Source organism: Notamacropus eugenii, chromosome 5, assembly GCF_028372415.1.
Source record: "Notamacropus eugenii isolate mMacEug1 chromosome 5, mMacEug1.pri_v2, whole genome shotgun sequence".
NCBI lineage: Eukaryota > Metazoa > Chordata > Mammalia > Diprotodontia > Macropodidae > Notamacropus > Notamacropus eugenii.
The window spans coordinates 9,490,289-9,514,196 of NC_092876.1; the positions used below are offsets into that span (position 1 = coordinate 9,490,289).

The 23,908-nt window shown below is 38.3% G+C and overlaps 1 protein-coding gene across 5 annotated transcripts in view; it reads left to right on the plus strand.

Moving 5' to 3' along the window:
* The first annotated feature begins 2,405 nt into the window (after positions 1 to 2,405).
* Positions 2,406 to 23,908, plus strand: part of LOC140503284 (probable small intestine urate exporter) — a 33,242-nt gene continuing 11,739 nt past the window's right edge. Inside the window, exons 1-7 of one of the 5 annotated variants that reach the window (XM_072607124.1) lie at positions 2,406 to 2,514; positions 6,032 to 6,194; positions 13,195 to 13,370; positions 20,083 to 20,316; positions 20,406 to 20,493; positions 20,844 to 20,930; positions 23,167 to 23,285. In XM_072607124.1, the coding sequence (XP_072463225.1) occupies positions 6,089 to 6,194; positions 13,195 to 13,370; positions 20,083 to 20,316; positions 20,406 to 20,493; positions 20,844 to 20,930; positions 23,167 to 23,285 (810 nt within the window). In that variant the 5' untranslated portion in view covers positions 2,406 to 2,514; positions 6,032 to 6,088. Of the gene's footprint in view, positions 2,515 to 3,394; positions 3,416 to 6,031; positions 6,195 to 11,820; positions 11,897 to 13,194; positions 13,371 to 20,082; positions 20,317 to 20,405; positions 20,494 to 20,843; positions 20,931 to 23,166; positions 23,286 to 23,908 lie in introns of those variants that run through there. The other 4 variants (XM_072607125.1, XM_072607126.1, XM_072607128.1 and 1 more) reach the window with 4 other exon arrangements.

Genomic DNA, 23,908 nt, shown 5'->3' on the forward strand with positions numbered 1-23,908 from the left:
CAGTAAGAAAATTACATTTCAGTCACATTTTTAATTTCTAATTTATGATGCCTGCCCTAATTTGTGCAAACTGGGGGAAAAGATTACCTTCTTACTGGGGCAGCTAGGTGTAGTAAATACAGCACTAGTCCTTGAGTCAGCAGGGCCTGAGTTGCAATCTGAATGTTTGCCCTTGGAAGTGATTGTTAAATGTCATTCTAGCCTGCACCCTAGGGTCTACCCCAGAACACTAGTACTTACAAGGTGGAAATCAGGCCAAAAACTATGCAGGTAGTATGCCTTTCAAAGAAAAATAAGACTGCATAGGTAATTACTATGTATTTTCAAATTTCTCTTAAAGCTTCCTACATAATTTCCCCCAATGATATTAGGCTACTGAGGATCGTTTGTCCACATGGACTGCCTACATTGTCCACATTGTCCCAGCACACTGCTGGCTGCCCCAGTTGTTTTTTAGCAGTCCTCTGACATAAGGGAGTCTATTCTGGGAAGATGTAGGGTTCCCCTATTGACCCTTGCTTTCTACATCTGAACTCACTATGTTACATGCGCCCTGTAGGTTTGGCTGTCAAAAGGTTAAGTTTTGGTCCAGATACCCACCTGATGTCTAGGGAAAGACCAATGGTCCAGTCAGGGATGGAGGGGAAAACAGCCCCTTAAGGGGTTCAGGTGATCAGAATAACATGTAAAACAATGGGAGTCTTTTCAATGCAACATTTTATTGCAAACAATGGGGAAAACAGAAAAGGGAAAAGGGACAGGAAAAGGGGATCAAACGTACAACTCAGTCACAATGACATAGAGTATAAGTCACTAAGGATAGTGCTGACATAAGGAACACAGAGACACGGGTCTATTCCAAAGAAAGGGGACATTGGAATAGGAAGCTGTGCTCCTGCTGGCACAGGTGATGTTCTCCAAAGTGGTGTTCTTATACTATGACTTTGAATGACTTCCCTGGAGATGACAAAATTGCATATCAGAGGATGGGACAAAGTATTATTTGGGAGGTTTACCTATCAGGGAGAAAAAGCAAGCTGCTGGCAAAATATTATTTGGAGAATGTAGCTATATCAGCTTTCAAAAAATGTTACTGTATTTTACCATGAATGAATTCTATAAGCCTACAGCCTCCTTTAAGGGAACACTGTCAGAATGGCTTCCATGCATAGATTCTAGAAACTGCAGTCTACCTTAAGGGAAAACTATCATGGTGGTGTTAAGACCACCAGGTACAGTCCTAGAACAATACTTAATGTTTAAAAGTCTAACAAGCAAACCTGACCTGGAAAACAGGACTCAGGATGATCAGATTACCTGAAAATCACAACCAAAACTTCTTTTTAAATCTTGGATCCCTGTTTCAAGAATTGATAAATGAAATCCACTCAGATCAATGAAAACAAGAAGGCCAAAAGTAAATAGAAATAATTCATCAGCCACCTCCTCAGAAAAGAAAAGTGAAAACTTCCAGGAATTCCATGGTCAAAATTGCAAACTTCAAGTTAAAAAAAATATTGTTAATGACTGTATGGAGTTGAGGTAGGAAGTTTAGTTAATATCATATAAGACATGGAAATTTTCAGAGACACCTTGGAATATGAAATTCCAAATGCAATGGATAAAAGCTTACAATCAATGACTTACTCTCTGAAGCAATATAATTTTCCTGTGGAAGAAAAGTGGACATTTTATAAAGTAGTTTGCTTTCAAGAATTACTGATGAATAAAAAAAATAAATTAAAAAATCCAATAATTAAATTTTTAATAAATTAAAATTATTAAAATGCAAAGACATCAAGAGAAAAGTGTAGAAGTAAATAAAGCTGAACTTTGGAAGTGGACACACAATGATAAAGTGTTTATATCATGACAGAGCAAAAGAAGTTAATTTTCTTCCAGGATCTTAATATATTCAAGGATTGCAGAAGGAGTTAAATTAGACAAAAGGTTAGGGTGATTATGTCCTGTCTTTATGACCTTGGGGATGGAAGATGGAAAAGAATGTCCTGGAGAAGAAATGAAGAAGAAGAGGAAAGTGACTATTTCACAAAAGAAACTGTGTGAGATGAAAAATATATTAAAAGACAAGGAAATTACATGGATAGAGGCAACTCATGAAGCTCACTCTCATGTGAACTAGAAGGATGTTTAATACACATGCGCGCACACACACACACACACGTCTTATTTGTATTTGTAGCCCCACTGTTTGGCATAATGCCTGGCATGTTGTAAGTACTTAACACATTTGATAAATGTTTAGTTATTGGTCTATGTAAAAAAGAAGCAGGCCTTTGAGAGCACTCATCCTAATTCCAATCATCTTCTCTATCCAGTTAACCTTCAAGCTGTTTCTTCAGATAATAAAAGGGGAGTTAAAAATTAAACTGTCAAGCAGAATAAACTTTAATCTAGAAAAGGGAAAGCCAAAGTATCTCAAATGAAACAGAAGTTCTCACATGAGGAAAGGTGTTGGCCATCTAAATCCTGTATGTTGGTGAGAGCATCTCGGTAAGGAAAGGAGTATTTGGTTCTTCCTCAGACTTGTCCTTAACATTTTCTGATTAAAATGTCCATTTTGGACTAATGGGGCTTTTCCCCTTCCTCTTTCTCTAAGCAATATCTAATTTCCTAAACCTCCCTGTACAGGACTTTATTCAAAGGAGAGAGGGTAATATTAATACTGCTGTGACACTGATTCCTTATATTTTACACCCTCAAAAATAGGTAAAGAGGTAAAATAGGAGAGGGAGTGAATAGTTGTTGTCATGGAGGTCAGCGTAGTTTATAAACCACAATGACCTCTGGCTTAGAAACGTTTCCAGGACACATCATCAAACTGCAAGATTACTTTTGCCTATTAAGATCTACTTTTGAAATGCCATTGTCTCCTGGGATGAATTACTTTAATCATTCTGACATCTAATTGAGCACCTGAAGAAAGTCTTTTTGATTGCCAAGAGAAATTTGGGAGGGATAGCTTGGTGGTGATGTAGGATGCCAGACAACCAAAGTGCAGCATGGGGACGATGAATGTGTTTCAAGTTGAATAATTAATAAAATTGATGATAATAATAATTATGATTGATTAGCTTTTCCTTAGTTCTTTAAGGTCTTCAAGAGCTTTACAAATATAATCTTATTTGAACCCAGGGATCTGGGTTCACATTCTGCCTCAGATATTGACTAAGTAGGACTATGGGCAATATAGGGAGGGAAGAGGAAGAGGGCGGTAGTAGGGAGGAAGGAGGAGGGAGGAGGAGTGGGAAGAGGGAAAGGGAGGGAGGGAGGATGAAGGACGGGGAGAGGAAGGGAGAGAGAGGCAGGGAAGAAAGCATTTATATATGCAGGTACTATACTAACTGCTTTTTACAGATATCATCTCATTTGAGACTCATCATAACCCTTCAGGGTAGGTGCTATGATTATCCTCATTTTCTGGTTCATTCATTTTCTGTCCTGCCTGACTTTGTGAATCGGGTTTCTTGGCAAAGATACTGGAGTGGTTTACCATTTCCTTCTCCAGCTCATTTGATAGATGAGGAAACTGAGGTTAAGTGACTGAGGCTAAGTGAGGCAAATAGGCTTAAGTGACTTGCCCAGGGTCACACAGCTAGTAAGTGTCTAAGACCCCATTTCAACCCTGATCTTGTGACCCCAAGTCTAGTGCTCAATATACTGTGCCATCAGCTGCCTCTGCTTAACTTAAATTTTAGGTTTCTAGATTTTAAAGGTAGAAGAACCAATACCCAAAAGAGATTCAATACTAGATTTGACTTCTGCTGGCCAGGAAGTATGGGAGGATTGGGGTGAACTGACACCTAAAAAGAGCTGAAGCTGGTGAGGGGAGCTGGAGAGCAAAAAGGGACTGAGTACCTATGTTAGGAGAAAAAGGAGGCCCATAGAACATGCAAAGCCTCCACCTGCATGATGGGATAAGTGATGACAACAGAGAGCCAGCAGAGCTGCTCAAAGCTCCTTTCCTGTCTGGTTTCTCTGCTGAAAGTGAATGACTTTTGTACCGGAAATGATGGAGCAAAATTTGCAATACCTAAGGAGGGAATCCCTCCCACAGCAGCTCTGGTATGTTCTAGGCCTTGTCACTGTTTGGGAACTTTCTGTACTCTGTTTCAAAGTACAGTATTTGCATCCATGTCTGCTTATTAATGCTTCAATCATTAGTATAAGGTATAACCATGAGGTGATCTGGGCACCTCCTAGAGGCCCCAAAAGGGAAACAAATGAAGTGTTTAATATGTTAATCTTACTGTTTTTTAAAATAGCAGTTACACAGGTAGGGATGTTAAAATTCTACCTGAAAAAGGAAGCTGAAAATGGACAACTTAGGTGGGAAGAGTAACAGTAGCCTTGAAAGGACTCAAGAATCAACACCATCAGGCTGTTATATAATGAAGACACTCATGATACCAGAAAATTAGAGAAATAAAGCAGAGATATACCATCTGACCCATCATAAACCAAAGTCCGAAAGTAAGACTCTCTATTTCATTACCTGGAACATCGAGGCAGTGCAGTGGATAATGTCAGCACACAGTCAGGAACACTCACCTTCCTCACTTCAATTCTGGCCTCAGACTTGCTGTGTGACCCTGGGCAATTCACTTCACCCTGTTTACTTCAGTTTCTTCATCTTTAAAATAATCTGGACAAGAAAATGAAAAACCACTCCAATATCTTTGCCAAGAAAACCCCAAATGGGCTTATGAAGAATTAAACAAAGCTGAAGCAACTGAATAAGAAAAACTTAATGACCTAAGAGCCTGATCAAATCAGGCCATACCAAAGAGAAATCCAAAGCTGAAGGGAACCTATCTACAAGCACTTAGGATGCAAAACTGTCAAAGGCTCTTAGAGATGTTGGTGGCCAGTCAGGTTCAATGTCAGCAACTTCACTTGTCTCTTGACTCACTTGTCACTTGCCTGGTACCATAGGTTTTAACGCTGTAAGTTTCAGAAGATAATACTGCTCAACCCTTTAATTTCACCAAGAAGGAAAGTGAGAGCCAGACAACAGAGATGACTCCTCCAAGGTCACACAGCAAATACAGAACCAAGCCAAGGTCCTCTCACTCCAGATCCAATGCCCTTTCCCACTCTAGGGCACTGCCTCTCTAAATGCAGCTAAATAGAAATAAATACATTGAGATTTAAAGTCATAAGAGGTGAATGTTAGCAAGGAAAGCAGCTCCTTTTGGTTCACACTCCAAATATAGCATGGTGTAACCTTTGGGCTAATGATAATAAGTATTTATGCACAGCTGCATAAATACCTTAGCAAAATTGCTAGCCTCTTCTTGGCTAATTATCCTATCAAGAGGAAAAGCTTCCTAGGGCACCGGGCAATAAGCAAAGAATAGGCAGTGATGGGGGTCTCTGTGCTACTCCTTGGGCACAACACTCTTATCTCCCACCTCCAGGTACTTGTCCTGGCCATCCCCGATGTCTCTAATGCTGTCCCTTCCTGTCTCAACATACTAGGCTTTCTGGCTTCCTTTTAGTCCCAAGGAAAATCTCACCTTTAACATTTCTAGTGCTTTTCCTGTATTCTCTCCAACTGATCCTATGTAAACTCCACGTATATACTATTGTCTTTCCCATTAGACTGTGACTTCCTTGAAAGCAGGGACTGATGGGGGTTGTTTCATTTATTTGTTTCTTCTGGAGTTGGCTTTTCTTTGCAAGCCCTGTGCCTGGAATCAGTAAGTAGGCACTTAATTAATTATTGTTGACTGACCATTTGGATATTTTGAAATGTCAGTTTATAACAGTTAAAAGAAAATGCCCAAGCTAAACCAAATGGCCTCTGGAATGACATTCGTACATATTACAATGTGTAGAGGATAGTAAACATCACAGAGTTGATTATAATTCACATCATTATCAAAATTCACCTTAAATGTTGAAAATATGAATTTCGAAAGCCTAATATTCTTTGTGATTGTGGACACTAATGATGATTTAGAGAAAAGTACTCAGACACCTGAGTAATGAGAATGTTGTATTTCAGAATTGCAGATTGCTGTGGACATTGTTTTTTCAAGAATTGAAAGTCAACCCCTGGGAAATGACCAGCCTTATGGGTTCTTTGGAAGGTGCCAACTCTGGGAAGAGGGAGAGCACCAATCCACAGGAAGAGGAAGGGAAGAAGCAGCCACACCAGCAAGTAAACAGTAAGGTTATAGCAGTGCCACCAAGTGCCATCCTCCCCACTCAAGCATGCGTGCCTGAAGAGCTCTCAAATTCAATTCAGTTCAATCCTACAAATTTATTGATTACCTACTGGATGAAAAGAACTGCATGAGGCATTATGGAAGATGCAGAGATGAATATGAAACACTCCTTGTTCTCATGAAATTTTACCATTGAATGGATGAATAAATGAAATTATATTCCTTAAATGCTTACTATGTTCCAAGGACTGAGTTAAGTGCCAGGGAGAAAGATACAATATCAAAGTCATTCCTGTCCTTCAAGGAACTTACATAGTATTAGACAAAGAAAACTTATTAAGAGGAGTACTGATCACAAGGGTATTGTGGTTTGGAAGTGATCATCATAATAACTAGTATTTGTACAATGTTATAGATGTCAGCTCATTTGATCCTCCCAACTTTGCAAATTTATTATCCCCATCCTAAAGATGAGGGGTTAAAAGGGTTAAGTGACTTGGCCAGGAATTGTCCAGGAATCACACAGTTATCTGAGGCAAGATTGGAACTCACATCTTCCAAGTTCAACATTCTCTCCTCTATGCCACCAAGCTGTCAAGTTTAAAAGGGGTAGTTAAATAAATTCATGGGTATAGACTGACACACACTTCACAATAATAAAGGAAGTAAGAATTTCATTACGGTTTCCTGAGCTCAAAAGCTAGTGGGTTAGAAGAGTAATAGAGAGAATACTTAAGGCTATGTCCTCTCAGCCATGGTCTCAGGTCTTGGTGGTAAAGTAAGTGAAAGGAAGACAGATCAGGAGTAAAGTGGGAAGAAAAGCTAATATAAATAACAAACAACTGTAATACATAAAACAAAGCATGGTAAATAGATAAGTAGACACAGTAATAGAGTAATATAGTACTAAATACTGGCCCAGACATCCTTCCCCAGACATCTGTATCCTTTCCAGGATCTGTCTCAATCCAGAACTGAAGGTCCCACCCCTGTAATTCCAGATTCTTATTGGCAAGCTCCTGGTCTAGCCCAGTCTCAGGTTCATGGTAGTGGACATACTCCCAACCCTTTCTCACCAGCATTCTCACTCTACCTCTGAGAACAGCAATCGAATGGAATCGAATGCCATTTCTGGGAAGGACATATCAATCAGCTTTCCCCTTACTCCAATCACCATTGTCACTTGACCTCACACTCCAAAATGTTCCTCTCTGGCTATTTCTGTAGTTTGTCTTCCTATGTTAGAATATAAGTTCCTTCAAAGCAAAGATTGTCTTGTTTGTGTGTATTTGGCCCCAGTACAGAACAGGGCACAATAAGTGCTTGACAAATGCTTGTTTCATCCATTTAGTCACTCACTCATGAAAATATAATTTATGAATATCATAAGTGTATGATGAAAGGTACAAAGAAATTACTTTGGGGATTCCTTAGATCAACCTCAAGTATTGTATTTCTATGTTTGGGATTTCCAAAATTCTGTTATCTGGCCATATTGCTGCTGATTCTATCTCTCCTGATGCCTTATGACCCATAATCCTGCTTTTCCTCACCATGGTCTCTACAACCTCCGGCCCCAGTTCTTTCCCAGGACATTGCACTTACATTGACTATTCTTTTCTCCCTTCCTATGTCAACCTCTTGGTGAAGCAATTTACCTCTGCATTACTATCTACACTCAAATTCCTTGCCCCCTTATCTTGTCAAAAGTCACACTTGTCAAATCCCAGACTTGGTTACTAAAATCATCATCAACAGCAACAAAATTACCATAACATTTATATAATGCCCATATGAGCCAAGCACTGTGCTAAACACTTCAGAAGTATTACCTTCTTTCATTCTTACAATAAACGTCACAACAATTCAAACTGCTATAATTATTCCCATTTTACTGATGAGGGAAGGAAGGCAAAGGGAAGGTAAGTAATTTGTCCAGATTCACATGGCTAAGTGTCAAGGAGGTATCTTATCTTTCCGTTCTTTCTCAGCACTTTATACAAGCAGAGGCTTGACCAATCAATGAATAAAGAACCTTTCATTATATCCCATCCCAATGTTTCTCCTGTGGTTGAGCATGTATCATGTGCTCAGACAAGTGGAGTGATAAAAATTGATCTGATTGATGAAGTAAATTAATGACAAGGTTAATTAATGATGAAGGTAATTAACAACTTCTATTGCTATTCCTGCAACAGAACAGTCCATTTCCCATCTCTGAGCATTTTCATTTTCTGACCCCCAAGTCTGCCATGCTCTCCTCCACCTCTGCTTTCCTGGTCTCCCTGGCTTGTGTTTAACCTCAGCTAGTCTCACCTTCTGTATGAAGTCCTTTCTGGTTCTCCTTAATCTTAGTGTCTTCCTTCTGAGATCACTCCAGTTGATCCTGTCTTTATCCTGTTTGCCCATAGTTGTGTGTATGTTCTCCCCCCCATTAGATTATGACCTCCTTTAAAGTAGAAACTGATGTTGTAGCTTTCATAGTAGCCCCAGACCTTAGTACAGTGCCTGGCACATAGTAGGTGCTTAATAAATGTTTGTTGATTTGACCTAACTGGACTCGATTAGTTTCTTCTATATCCACCATAAAGACAGTCCATTTTCAGGCACACAACAGTCACTTATGAAATCCAGTCCCAGTCTTTCCTCTGAACTTCAATCCCACATCTCAGATGTCTACTGAACATTTCAAACAGGATTGTCCAGGAACATTTTATTTTATTTTTTATTTTCAGTGTTCCACAATCACTACCATACAACCCAGATTTTTTCTTTCCCTCACTCCTTCTCCCTTCCTCTTGTTTTCCCCCTCCCTCCCTGAGATGGAATATAATTTTATATAGGTTCTACACATACATTCCCATTAATTACATTTTGACTATACTCATGCTGTGCAGAATTAAAATGAATGGGAGAAATCATATAACAAACCAAAACATAATACAAAAGAAAACGATCTGTTACAATCTGTGATTGAATTCCATACTTCTTTCTCTGGATGTGGAAGGCATTTTGCCTTAAAAGATCATTGGGAATTTTTTAAGTCCTAGCATTGCAATGAAGTTCTAAGTCTACCAGAAAAAGTCCTCACACGCTGTGTTTGTTGCTTTGTACAAAGTTCTCCTGATTCTGTTCCTTTCACTCAGCATCAGATCATATAAGTCTTTCCAGGCCTCTCTGAAGTCTTCCTGTTCATCATTTCTTACAGTACAATAGTATTTCATTACATTCATATACTGTAATTCATTTGGCCATTCCCCAATTGATGGGCATCCCCTTGATTTCCAGTTTTGGGCCACCATAAAGAGTGCTGCTATAAATATTTCTTACATATGGGACCCTTTCCCATTTTTATAATCTCTCGGGGATATAGTCCTAGAAGCAGTATTGCTGGATCAAAGGGTGTGTACTTTTTTGTAGCCCTTTGGGCATAGTTTCAAATTCATCTCCAGAATGGTTGGATCACCTCACAGCTCCACCAACAATGAATTAGTGTTCCAACTCCCCCATATCTTCTCCTCCATTTATGATCTTCCTGTTCTATCATGTTTGCCAATCTGATGGGTGGGTTGTGGTACCTCAGAGTTGTTCTGATTTGCATCTCTCTAATCAATAGCGATTAAGAGCATTTTTTCATATGACTATACACAGCTTTAATTTCTTCCTCTGAAAACTGCCTGTTCCTATCCTTTGATCATTTATCAATTAGGGAATGACTTGTATTCTTGTACATTTTACTCAGTTCTCCATATTTTTTAGAAATGAGACCTACATCACAGACAATAGTTGCAAAAATTCTTTCCCACTTGTCTGCTTCTCTCCTAATCTTATTCGCATCGGATATGGTTGTGCAAAAATTTTTCAGTTTAATATAATCAGAACTATCCGTTTTGCACTTCATCTCCAGGAACACTTTAAATGATAGCATGTCTTAAAATTGAATTCATCATCTTTCCCCAAAAACTCTCTCTTCTTCCAAACTTCCCTCTTTCTGCTGAAGTAACCACCAGGCCTTCAGGGATGCCAGGCTTGTAATGTCAGTATAACCTATCACTCCACATATCCAGTCAGTTGCTGAATTGAACCTTTTCTAGCTTCCTACTCAGTCTAAGTCTACCAGAAAATGTCCTCTCACACTGTGGTTGTTGCTGTGTACAAAGTTCTCCTGGTTCTGCTCCTTTCACTCAGCATCAGATCATATGGCTCTTTTTTTCCCTCCTCATATAACTAACAACTTAGTTCAGGTCTTCATCATAACTCACCTGTATTGGACAAGAGCCTCCTAACACTTCTGCTCACGTCAATTCCCTCATTGCTCCACTCCATCCTACACATTGCTCCCAAGGTCATGTTCCTTAAATATAAGGATTTGTATTTAATACTAATTCCTTAAATACATGTGTCCCCATCCCCTTGTATTGCAGTGACTTTTTATTACCTCTAGGATAAAATATAAACTCCTCTGTTTAACCTTGAAAGTTCTTCATAACCTAGTCCCAACCTTTCTCTTAAGCTTAAATGAATGTTTACTTGCTCTCCCACATTCTGTGATCCAAGATCCTCTTAAATTGGTTTTCTCTGTGATCTTCAAGCAAGACGCTCCTTCTCCCACCTGCGTCCCTTTACAGTGTCAGTCACACATTCCTGAAATTGTCTGAATGCTTGCTACTACTTTATATAGTCACTCACTTCCTTTAACAGGCACCCCAAAGCACCATCTTCTTTAGGAGGTCCTTCTTAATCTCCACCAGGCTAGTATCCTTCTTCCAAATCTACTTTTTCCATTTTGCTTATTTTTATTTCTTCACTTTATTTTTTCAGTGTATATTTTTATGTATTCTTTTTGTTTCCCTTATTAGGATATAAATTCTTTGTAAATAGAGATTATTTCATTCTTTGGATTTGTATCCCCAGCACAGTTCTCAGCACATGGTGGGCACTTAGTAATATTTGGTGATTGAATGATAGATTAAAAAATATTACACTACAAAGTTCATCTTATAAATCCTTATAGTCTCTGTGAGGCCATTTAATTTTTTAAACAAATATTGGTGAAGAAATGGGCTATATTTTCCCAGAACGTATGTGCATTAGAAGGTATCTGTAGAGAATAAAGTTGTTATATCTTGGGCAAAATGTTGCTGGATGTTATCCATTCCTGGCATGCCTATCACAGGAAACAGAGGTATGGGGTCTTCCATCATGCTCCATTCATCATTGGACATAGGTGCTTATAACTGGCAGTCCTAGATGCAGTGCAGTATTATAAATAATTGTTCATTTAAATTTTTCCTGTCAAATCCCTTCCATCAAATATCTATTAGCCATTCTAGTTCTGTCCCTTCTGATTCAAAGTTCTTTCTCCTTGGCATCTCTGTTTTTTCTTCTACTATAAGTTATCATCATCCTACCAATCCTGAACTCCAGCCCTATCCCTTTATTTTTTTCTTTTTTCCTATTTATCTATCTAAATCTTTAAAAGATGTAAGTCAGCTTATGAGTTTCCTTTGCAGTCATATCAATATCTACATAGGGCTCCTTAATCTGAAGTTCATGAATTTGTTTATTTTTAAATATGCTGATAACTATATTTCAATAAGATTATTTTTCTTTGTAATCTTATTAGTTTCATTTCCTGTATTTTAAAACATCCTGAGAAGGAATCCATTCATGTAACCAGCGTGACAAATGATATGAAAACGGTGAGGAACCATGAACCCAGATAAATCCCTCTTTGCCTCCTCATTTGAAAACATTATAGATCTTCTGAATCTTATTCTTGATAGGTTTACATGCCTCCTAGGCTAATTTTCCCTTTTTTATGGGCCTCTATGTGTTCGTTCTTTTCACTTTAAAAAAAATATTCTATCCTTTAATCTAGAGTGCCTAATAGATTACACCTAGCTTGCATTTCCTTCTTCTCTCTCTCTCTCTCTCTCTCTCTCTCTCTCTCTCTCTCTCTCTCTCTCTCTCTCTCTCTCTCTCTCTCTCTCTCTCTCTCTCTTTCATTATCTGTCTTTATCTCATACACACACACACACACATAAAACTGATGGTTATTTCCAACTCCATGCTCCTTCCAAATTTGCTGTCATTACCATTACAATAACCAGGTCCTTATTCTTGAAGAAAAGCAACTCCAGGATGGAATTTCACTGTATTGGTTTTGAAAGATGAAATTATTATCAAGGGTAGCAAAATAAATAAAAGCACTCTCTTTAGGCAGAAAGAGAGTTCCATCAAATCCAGATAATCAAAGTCTCCTGTACCTAATTAGATCCTGCCTCTGGGTCAAGCTTACAACTCGTTCCTCACACTCCTTCTGCCTATAAAGGTGGATTGTAATATCCATTCAGATGACAATACCAGTGTTAGCTCTACCAAATTCCAGCTATGCTGCCTCCTGATCCTGGCCACTAGATTTCTCCCTAAACATAGATTTGTTGAATCATCCACTTCTTCCTAACCTCTCAATTTGAATTTTCTACAAAGTTCTTTCCTTCATCCTCCTCTTCTTCTACAATTTTTCTGTTTGCCAAATGTATTTTCTTGTTTGGACTTAACCATATGGAATTCATTCCCAATTCTATATTTTAATCTTTAACCTTTATCCAAGGCAACAGATATGCATCTGTAACTGTCAATAGGACATCTCCAGCTTAAGACACTTCCATCTGTAAGAATTTCTCAATAGTACTTCAAACACAACATGCCCAAAGGCAAGCTTATTCTTGTTTCATCCTGACTTTATTTTTTTTTATCAGTCATTCTACCATTCATCTGACATTCTGTGTTTCTTTATCAATATGTCATCTACCACCCAACTTCATTTTTCTTTTCTGTAATACTGTTTTGTCCAGATGGCAAACAAAAACTGTGTGATTCTGAATAGAAAAGGAATAATCCTATGAGAGACTTTGTGATTTATTTTTTCTTAAAAAGAAAATTAGTCTGTTCATACAACTACTGCATAATTTTTGTCTTGCTCTCTCTCTTGAAGGGTTCTGTTCAGTAAGATATGCCATGGCCATCATGATACATGGCTGTAATTTAATAATATTCACACAAATTTCCAGTCTGAGCATTGCCATCATTGCCATGGTGAACCACACAGGCCAGTCAAATCAATCCAATGTTTCCTCAGAGGGATATCCTGGTGCCACTCCAGATATAGGGGTAAGACAATGGAATCATCAACTTTTTTTCTTTCATTTCAAAAGTAGACATTTATTGGACCTACTACATATGATACACCTTGGAGTAGATTAAAGTAATAATAAATTAGATAAGATCCTTTTAAGGATTTCGTTGATAATGTATATGTATGTGTTAGACCAGATGGACACTGAGATCACTTTTTAATTTAAAGTTCTCTGAATCTGGGAAATTAAAAGTATGTTAATAAATAATAGAGAAGTCATAATATAAATATGTAAGAATTCAAAATGCATCAACATCTGATAAGGTAAAAAAGTCATAGATGGTTGGATTAAGGATAGTTTGGATGATATGTCTCTTTAGTTGAACTATGAATGTCTTCAGGACTGATAATGGAATGAGTAGGTACTGGTGCAGGGAACATTGTCAGCAAAGGTACAAAACAACCTGGAGTGCATTAAACATACACTGATTTCAGGAAATGGCAGATAGCTCAATTTGGCAGGAGCAGAGAGCATATAAGAGAATAGTGGAGGCCACTACGTAGAACACCAATAGTGAAGAAAAAAGCCTCTTCTACCCCAATGAGTAATATCAAATGGTCACTTGCCCAAAAATAATTAATTGAAGAACTTAAAAAATACTTTAAAATTAAAATAAGAAAGATTAAGGAATTTAAAATATAAGAAAATCCAAGAAAAAAGAAGAGTGAAAAGAATTGTGAAAAGAAAGTAAGCCAAGTAGAAAAGGAGATCTGGAAACTTAAGGAAGAAAATAACTCCTTGGAAATTAGGATTGAGGAAGGAGAATCCAAGGAAGTTATAACAGACCAAGAAATAACAAAACAAAACATATAGACTGAAAAAAATAACAGAGAAAATGAAACATCCCATAATAAATTTTAAAAAACTGATCTGGAGAACAGGTGAAGAAGAGAAAACATACCAATAATCAGACTACCTGAAACCTGCAATCAAAAACTGCATCTTGATACAATAATATAAGAAATGATTAAAGATAATTGCCCTAAGTGTTAGAACAAGTGGGGAACTTAGAAATAGGAAAAATCCACCTATCTCAATTGAAAGAGATCCTACAAGGAAACCGACAGGAATGTCATAGCTAGATGTTCAAGGACCAAATATTATAAGCCACAAGAAAAATAAAACATTCAAATATGGCAGAACCACAATCAGAATCACATAAGATTTACCAGTGGCTACATTAAAAGGCCACAGATCTTGGAACACCAAATATGGAAGAGAAAAAGAACTTGGATTGAGGCCAAAAAAAAAATACCCAGAAAAGTGAAGCATAATCCTGAATGGAAAAAAAAGATTGGCATTAAATGAACTGCCAGACTTTCAGGATTTTGTTGCATGAACTCCTGAACTCAATAGAAAGTTTAACATGCAGAATCCAAGAGAAATGTAAAATAAATATAAAAGACTCAAGGACTATCAATGACTATAAGAACTCAAGAAGAATACACTGTTTACTTTTTATATGGAAAAATATAAATCATTTGCCTAAGGTTGTTATTAGTAATTGGATGGCTTGAAAGTAAGTTTGGGGTACAGCTGAGTATGATGTGATACGAAAAAGCAAACCATCTAGGAAAAGGTAAAAAGTATAATTATCATATGCAAATGAGATGTGAGAGGACGAGCTCACACAGATGAATTAGGTGGGGGAGGTGGGCTGCTAGTTCTAGAACACTACTCTTATTGTGAATATGTTAAAGAGGGAACAATACATATACGTATAGAAGGACATAAAAGTTTTCTAAATTCAGAAAGAAATAAAAGGCTAAGGGGACAGGTAAGGGGAGAAGATAAAGAAAGGATCTTTGGGATGGGGGGTGGTAGTTTACATAATAGGAGGAAAAGGTGATGGGTAGAAGTAAAGTGGAGGAGTGAGGAAGGATAGGAAATAAGAGACGCACACAAAGATAAAATAAAGATCACAATTAGAATATATTAGGGGAAAAAAAGCAAGGATCATAATCATGATCTCAGATAAAATTAAAACAAAAATAGATTCAATCAAAAGAGAAAAATAGGGAAACTATGCTATATGTCAGCCATACTAATCAATATTGTTCTGAACCAGTGAAAATAACTAGACAGAAGAAGGTTGGAATATTGATATGGTTAGTAAATAATGAGTTGGTGGACATAGAAAAGGAAGCCATGAAATCAGTACATTGACTAGATGAGGGAGTATATTCCAGGAATGGGGACCACAGTATATACCCAGAGTTAAGAGATGGAAAGTGTGGTTTGTAGAACAGCCAGGAGGCCAGTGTAACTGAATCAAAGAGGACTTGTTGGGCAGTAAGATGTAAGAAGACTGGAAGGGTAGGAGCCAATTAAGTAATGAAGGGATCTGAATGTCAAACAGAGAATTTGTATTCTGGATGCAGGAGAGAACTATTGAGATTTATTGAGTCTGAGGAGTGACATGATTGAACCTTCAGGTTAGGGAAATGATTTTGATGCCTGAATGGAGAATAGATTGGATTGGGGAGAGATCTGTGGTAGGTAAACCCACCAGCAGCTATTGTGTGAGGTAATGGGGTTCTGTGGGCAGCTAGGTGGTACACTGGGTAGAGCACTGGACTTGGAGTCAGAAAGATTCATTTTACTGAGATCCAGTCTGGCCTCACTTACTAGCTTGCTTGTGTGACCCTGAGTAAATCACTTAATCCTGTTTGCCTCAGTTACTCATCCGTAAAATGAATTGGAGAAGGAAATGGCTAACAATTCCAGTATCTTTGCCAAGAAAACCCCAAATGGGGTCACAAAGAGTCAGACACAACTGAACAACAACAATTATGATGGTCTGCACCAGGGTGGGCACAGTGTCAGAAGAGAGAAGGGGGAATATGTTAGAGATACTTCAAAGGTGAAATCAACAGGCCTTGGTAACAACTTGGATATGGGAGTGAGGAGTCCAGAAGTCCAAGGCACTGGAAGGATGTTGTTACCTTCTACGGTAACAGAGAATGTGGGTAAGGGTGTAAGATAGTGTTAGGTTTTGGACAGGTTGAGATTAAGATTTCTACTGGACATCCAGTTCTAGATGGCAGTTGGAGATGAAATATTGAAGGTCAGCAGAGATGTTGGGGCATGATAAGCTGATGTGTGACTCATCAGTTATTTAAATTCATCACAGCCAATGAGATCACCAAGTGAAGCAGAGTAAAGAGAGAAGACTATGGGTCTAGGTCAGAATCCTGAGGAACACCTATGGTTTAAAGGCGATGATCTGTATAAGAATGCAGAAAAGGAGAGAGAGAAGTAGCAGTCAAATATGTGAGAAGAGAAGCAGGAGAGAGTGTTGTACAAAAACCTAGAGAGAAGAAAATAGTGAGTAGGAGGTGCTCACAGGTTCAAAGACTGCAGAGAGGTCAAGGAGAATGGGCCTATTGATTTGGAAAATATGGAATCATGAAAAACTTTGGAAGAACAGCTTTGATGGAATAATAGGGTCAAAATACAGACTGTAAGGGATTAAGAAGTAAACTGGAGGAGAGAAAGTGGAGGCACACATTGTAGATAGCTTTTTCCACGAGTATAACTAGAAAGGACAGAAGAGATATAGGTCAATCATTAGTTTGGATGCAAGGATAAAGTGAGGACATTTTTCAGGATACAGAAGGCATGAGCATGTTTGTAAGCAGTGAGGCAGTAGAGAAGAAGAGACTGGAAATAAGTAACAGAGTGGGGATGATAGGAGATATAATCTGTTGGAAGAAACAGATATAATAGGATAACTGAAACAAGTGGAGGGCTTAGCCTTGGTAAGGTCACTTCATCATGTGAGATGAGTGAAGGAAAAGAGAAGGGAAGAAGGCATCACAGTGACAGGAGATGAAGAAGAAAAGAAAGAGGGAACTCAGAGTGAGTGGCCGCAATTTTATTTCTGAAAATTATGAAGCAGTGACCTTCATGGCAAGGTAGGGGTAGGGGAAGCCATAGGAGGGTTGAAGAAGGAAGAAAAGGCTGAGATCATCTATGAACAATGGGAGAGTAGGTTGATAAGGTAATTATAATAAGACTGCCTAGTAGCAGTGAGGACCCAGTTGAGGTTTGGTAACAAAAATTGGTAAAGGACCCCGGTGGAACAATTGTGTAATTTTCTCTTCCCATGTTCAGCAGCACTTGTGCAGGAACAACAGAAATGAACCCTATGAGTGATCCAAAACTGAGGCTTGGAAGGGCATAACTCATGAAGTGATAGAGGTTAGGAAGTCAAGGGAAACAAACAATGTAGAACTGAATTTTGGCACCAAGAAGTCAAAATAGGGGGAGTGGCTAATACAAGGGAAATGGCCAGGTAGACAGTTAAGGGGACAAAAGATTTAGGGGTCACGGTGTAGATGAAGCATAGGGTTTTGCAAGTGAGGGCAAAAGGTGAAGTGAAATGTCAATAGATTATGATCAGATAAGGGAATTTCACAATTCTTGAACATGGAAGTGGTTCATTTGTGGGTGATGCAAGATCATAGGCATCATCACCTTTGTATATAGCTAAGGTGGGATGAAAGACTAGCTCAGGGGAAGTGGGAATAGGTTGAGGAACTGAGTGATTAAGGAGCTTGAGGGAGACTCAATACATATGTTGAAGTCTTACTCTGAAGGCACAAGTTGGCAAGGAGGGAAAGCTTGGAAGTCATGTACCAAGCTCATGACACAAGAAAGGAGAGCAACGTAGGGACTTGAAGCAACAGCTAATAAGTAGATATGAATAGCATACATCTCAAAGGGAACCTGGAACTGCAAAGGGAGAGCAAGAAGTATTCCCACTCTGCCACCTTACCCAGAAGTCGATGATGGAACTTAAAAAAGGTAAACATCATAACTTCCATTTGGATTCAAAAATGCAACTTCACAGGCCAACATAAGGCTCATGTTAGGCCACAATTTTCTTGAAAAACTGTTGGGTGTTTAGTGAACTCTAAGTTCAATATGATGAACCCCAGGATATCATAGGCAAAAAGCTACCTTCATCTTTGACTGTAAAAGGAGTGGGTTTGTTTCCTGGAATGACACAGTAGGAGTTCTGCTTTCCTGTGTCCTACTCACATCTCATCAAGAATCATGTTCAAATGTAGTGGGTCCCATCATTTAGAAAGGACAGTACTCAGTACAGCTTAGCAATTTTGATAAATACTTGTTGATTGCCTGATTGAAATGAGCCAGAGTGTAGTGCACAGAGGGGTAAAGGACCTCCAGTCCATGTAATACCATGATCAGGTGGAGGAAACAGAAGTCTTTAGCCTGGAGAAGAGAAGGGTAGAAGAGCAGGAATATGGCATGACAGCTGGTTTCAAATATTTTAAGTTTAAAGTGATATAACATGGACAGAGAATTGGGTTTATTCTATTTGACTGCACCTAGGAACAGTGGATGGAAATTTCTAAGAGATTAACTTAGGTTTGGTGTAAAGAAAATTACCCAAAGAATCAGACATTTCCAAAACAGAAAGGAAAGCATGTCTGAGTGCAGGTCAAAGGCCTTACCAAAACACAAAAAGAATGAGGATCCTCATATGCACAGGTATGGAGATTCTTTTTCAGATGGAAGTTGAACTACCTGAACACTGAGGTTGGTAATCTTTCTGAAAATTTATAATGCAGACTTCAAAACTCAAAACCTAGAGAGGTGAAGTCATTTAATTCCAACCATACAGGGAGTAAGCAGGAGGATGGGGATTGCAATGGAGATAAGAGAGCAAGGATCATTTATCACATTATGTAACAGGTAGTGGGTACAGTATTGGGGATAGAAAGGTAGGCAAAAAATTCTGTCTGTATCTTCAAGGAGTTATTCTTCTTATTATTATTTAGTTGTTTGTTTTGAGTTTACAACTTCCAATTACACAAGCTTGTAAGTTCCAAATTTCCTCTTCCTCCCTACCCTCCCTCCTCTGCCCTTCCCCAAGACAACATGCAATTTGATATAGGCTGTACATATACATTCACATTAAACCTATTTCTATGTTAGGCACATTGCAAAGAATTATACCCAATGGAATGAACCACAAGAAGGAATAAACAAAACAAAAAGGAGAGAGAGCAAAGAGTATGCTTCAATTTGCATTCAGACTGTAATTTTTTCTCCATTAGCATTTTCTAATATGAGTCTTTTGGAGTTAGACAAGAACTTTGCACAACTAAGAAGATGCAAGTCTATCAAAGTTAGTCATCACAGTATGTGGCTGTAACCGTATACGATGTTCAAGGAGTTGATATTCTGCTGAAGGGAAGATACCCCATGTTCAATGAAACTGGAAAGCAAGAGAAGGAGTATTAGAGGCCATGGTGAAAAGGTTGCAGGAAGCAATGTGGAGGCCTGTTTCCTGGCAAAATGATGCAAAAGACTTACCTATCAGTGCTATGGGTGTGCCAGGCACAGTGCTTGGGATAAGATTCAATCTGTATGACTTTGGGCAAGCCACTTAACCCTTCTCAACCTCAATTTCTTCACCTTTAAAATGAAAGTTGAGCTTGATGATATTTGAGGTCCCTTTGAATTCTCAATCTATGATGCTGGGATATCTCACACACACACACACACACACATGCATACATACATACACACACACACACACAAGCACACACATATACACTCACCAATTACAGAAGTATACTTTCAGATGCTTGCTGAGCTCTTGACTTACCTACAACGTGACCATTTTTAAAAGTCATTTCCATATCTTGCAGGTCCCAGTATATGATTGGAGCCCAGAAATCCAGGGTCTCCTCCTCAGTGCTTTCATCTATGGCTCACTTATCAGTACAGTACCAAGTGGATATTTTGCTGGAGTTCTTGGAGGAAAGAAAATAGCTGGTTTTTCGATGCTTATCTGCTCAATTCTCAACCTCTTGATACCATTAGCAGCAGACTACGGACTGGGATACTTGTTTGTCATAAGGATAGTACAAGGCCTTCTTCAGGTACCCACACACCTTCAAAATAGGTGAGTAGGATAGGTCATGCCTCCATTTCATTCCCAGTTCAAAATATCTTCTCATCTTGATTTCAGGGGATGAACTACAGTGCTCTATCTGCATTTTGGCCAAAATGGGCTCCACCACTGGAACGTACTCAACTAAGTACCATTGGTATATCTGGTAAAGACTCATTTATAACAGTTTTTATATTTCTATGCCTCTTTATCGGTCCCATTTCCATATTGGTGTAACTAGAACAACTATTCTTCAAGATAGAAATATAAAAACAATGGAATATCAGAACTTAAGGGCTAGAGACTATCGATGGTCATGTCGTCCAATTCATGCACAAAGTTAGAAGGTTGGAGACATAATACTTTCAGTCACTTTCCTTATTTAACATTTAATTTTGTGAAGATTGAAAATGTGAGTTACTCACACTCCCCTTAATTCCAGTAGATTACAGAAAGCCACAGAGATTTTAACTTCTAGTCCTCTAACTTTGAATTTACTCTGTATCTTGAACTCAGGTGTGACAATGGGAAATTTTATTGCAGTCCTTGGGGGTGGATTCCTCTGTGATTCCCCAGGCTGGCCAAGTATCTTCTACATATTTGGTAAATGTCTTAATCTCAAGTCCAACTGTTTCCAATTTTCAAAGTTTTACTTGTGGAATATGCCTTATGATATCCAGGTAGATACCACATGAAAAGTTCATAAAGAGTTAGTTTTAGAAAACACAAGAAGGAATTTTTGAAACTTGTAAACAAATGAGGAAAATTAGTGATAGCTGAAATAATCTTTTCAAGGCCACATAGTAAGTTAGTTACTGAATCAATATACTTGGGATTCCTTCATTCTTTGTCCAGTAAGAGCCCAGATGGTTCTAAAAATAATATTAAAAAAAGTTAAAAGCAATCTTGACTTGTCTTTTTTGCAAACATGCTTATATTAGTAAAGCAGCAAACATTTGTGAAGTACCCACTATGTGCTAGGCTCTGTGCTAAATATTTGGAAGGTAAAGAAAGGCAAAAGATAACCCTTGCTCTCAAGGCACCCACAATCTGATGGGGAGACATGTGAGCAACTATATAAAGGCAAACTATTGACAGGATAAATAAAAAATTATCTCAGGTGGAAGACATTAGAAATTAAGAGAGATTTAAAATCTTTCCTACAGAAGGTCAAATTTTTGCTAGGGCTAAATGGCAGAAGCACCTACGTGTCACAGTGGAATGAGTGCCAGATCTGAAGTCAGGAAGACTCATTTCCTGAGTTCAAATCTGACCTCAGACAATTACCAGCTGTGTGAGCCTTCGGCAAGCCTCTTCATCTTGTTTGCCTCAGCTTCCTCTTCTGTAAAATGAGCTGGAGAAGGAAGTATCAAACCACTTCAATTGTCTTTGCAAAGTAAAACCAAGATGGGGTCACAATGAGTCAGGCAGAACAGAAAAATGACTGAAAAACGACAAAAACAGAGATAAAGGAAAGAATTCAAAGCATGTCGGACAAACAATGCAAATGCCCAGGGTCAGGAGATGGAGTGTTTCGTGTGAGGAACAGCAAGGGAACCAGCATCATCAGATCACAGAGGAGGTAGCTGGGGTGGGCACAGGGAAGGGGTGAAGTGTTACAAGATGTAAAAAGACTAGAAAAGTCGGGGAGGACCAGGTTATGAAAGACATTAAAAAACAAACAGAGAATTTTATATTTGAGCATAAAAATTATATGGAACTGCTAAAGTTCATTAAGAAGGGGGATGGTATAGCCAGACTTGGATTTTAGGAAGATCAGTTTGATAGCTGAGTGATAGATGGACAGGAGTGGGAAGAGATGTGTGAGATAATCAGCCAGTAGGCTACTGCAAGGCTAGGTGTGAGAGGATAAGGGCTCACAGCAGACTGGTGGCTGGGTCAGGACAGAAGGGGGTGTAGGGAACTATTTCATTACGTTCTTCAGAAAACAGTAATTATTATATTGTTTGAACGTAACAAGTCGCCAGGAACTGTCCAGCCCAAAGCTTACTGTAGAGGACAGGCTGACCTCAGAGACACTCCCAGAAAGCTGCATGGCTTCAGGAAATGCTTAGACACAATTCTGATCTTGTATTGGTTCTTATGGGAAAAGATAACTTCTGAACCTCAATACAGATTAATCATCTTAAATAAGCCTTTAGAGTACCCCAAAGTATCTTTTGCCTTTTCCAAGTATATGTGGTTGTTATGAAGAGTAAAATAATAAGCCATTTTTTTCTTACTGCCTCTTAGATTTAGGAAGCATTACATGCAAGAGAGCTGGGGCTTTCTCAGGGGTCCAACTTTTGAGTGAAAACAAATCTCAGTCTTCTAAGTTTGAAAGCCCAAGATCTGACACATGCAATAAATTCCAACAAAAAAGGGTGACTCTAAGCAATTATAAAAAACTTAGACTGATTTTTGCTAAAGGTCATTTATAAATATTTCTAAACCTGGCAACAGTTCTCAGCACTATTCACACTGAGCTTCCCACGTACAAGAAAAGAATACATATAGTAAAGAAGACATTACTGCAAGTTATGTGACGACTGGTGATACTTAACAACTTTCTTGATATTAAAAGTCTGCCAAGTTGGAGGTGCTTCTAGAAACAAACTTAGAGAATTTGCTAAGTGGAGAATAATATGAGTTGGAAAGCTGAGTGAGTTTGGATAAAATGAACCTATTAAAGGGTAATGTTGGCTCATTAACAAAAGAGTAGAATTCTGTGCTTAATGGCTTTTACAAGATGGGGTGGGGGAAGCATGCCAACTTGGGACAAAGTTATACCAAATAAGACATAAATCTAAAAACATTAACTTGGTCCTCTTTTCCCTAGGAGGCATTGGCTGTGTCTACTGTATTATCTGGTTTTCTCTGGTTTATGATGACCCCATGAATCATCCACTTATAAGTGACAGTGAAAAGGAATACATTGCTTCTTCAATGACTGAACAGGTGTGTTAAGAATGATAGCTGGCTTGGGAACAAAAGTCTTTATATAAAATTTCTTAGATAATGATTTGTTAACCAAGATATGTAACCAACTAACAAATATTTAAAAGACCAAAAATAATTTTCCAGTAGATAAATGACCCAAGAATATAAACAAATGGTACTCAAAAAATGAATTGTAAACTATTAATAGCTATATAAAGAGTGCTTGAAATTATCAATAATGAGAAAAATACAAGTCAAAACAATGCTGAAGTTTCACCTCACACACAGTAATTAGTACAGATGTCAAAAGATGCGAAAAGTTAGGGTTTAATGAGCTGTGGAATGATAAGAACACATTGGTGCATTGGTGCTAGGGCTGTGAACCAGGACAAGCACTTTGGCCAGCAAGTTAAAATTGCTCAAATAGAGTAACTAAAATGTCAATACCATCTGGCGCAGAGATTCCACTATTAGGCATATGCCTCAAGAAAGATGATGAAGTAAAAGAGGCATGAACACGAAAGCATTTATAGAATTACTTTTTGGAATAGCAAAGAACTGGAAACAAAGGAAATATCCATGGAATGAGTAATAGCTAAAATCACCAAAACACAAGAATGTAACGAAGTATGACTGAGCTG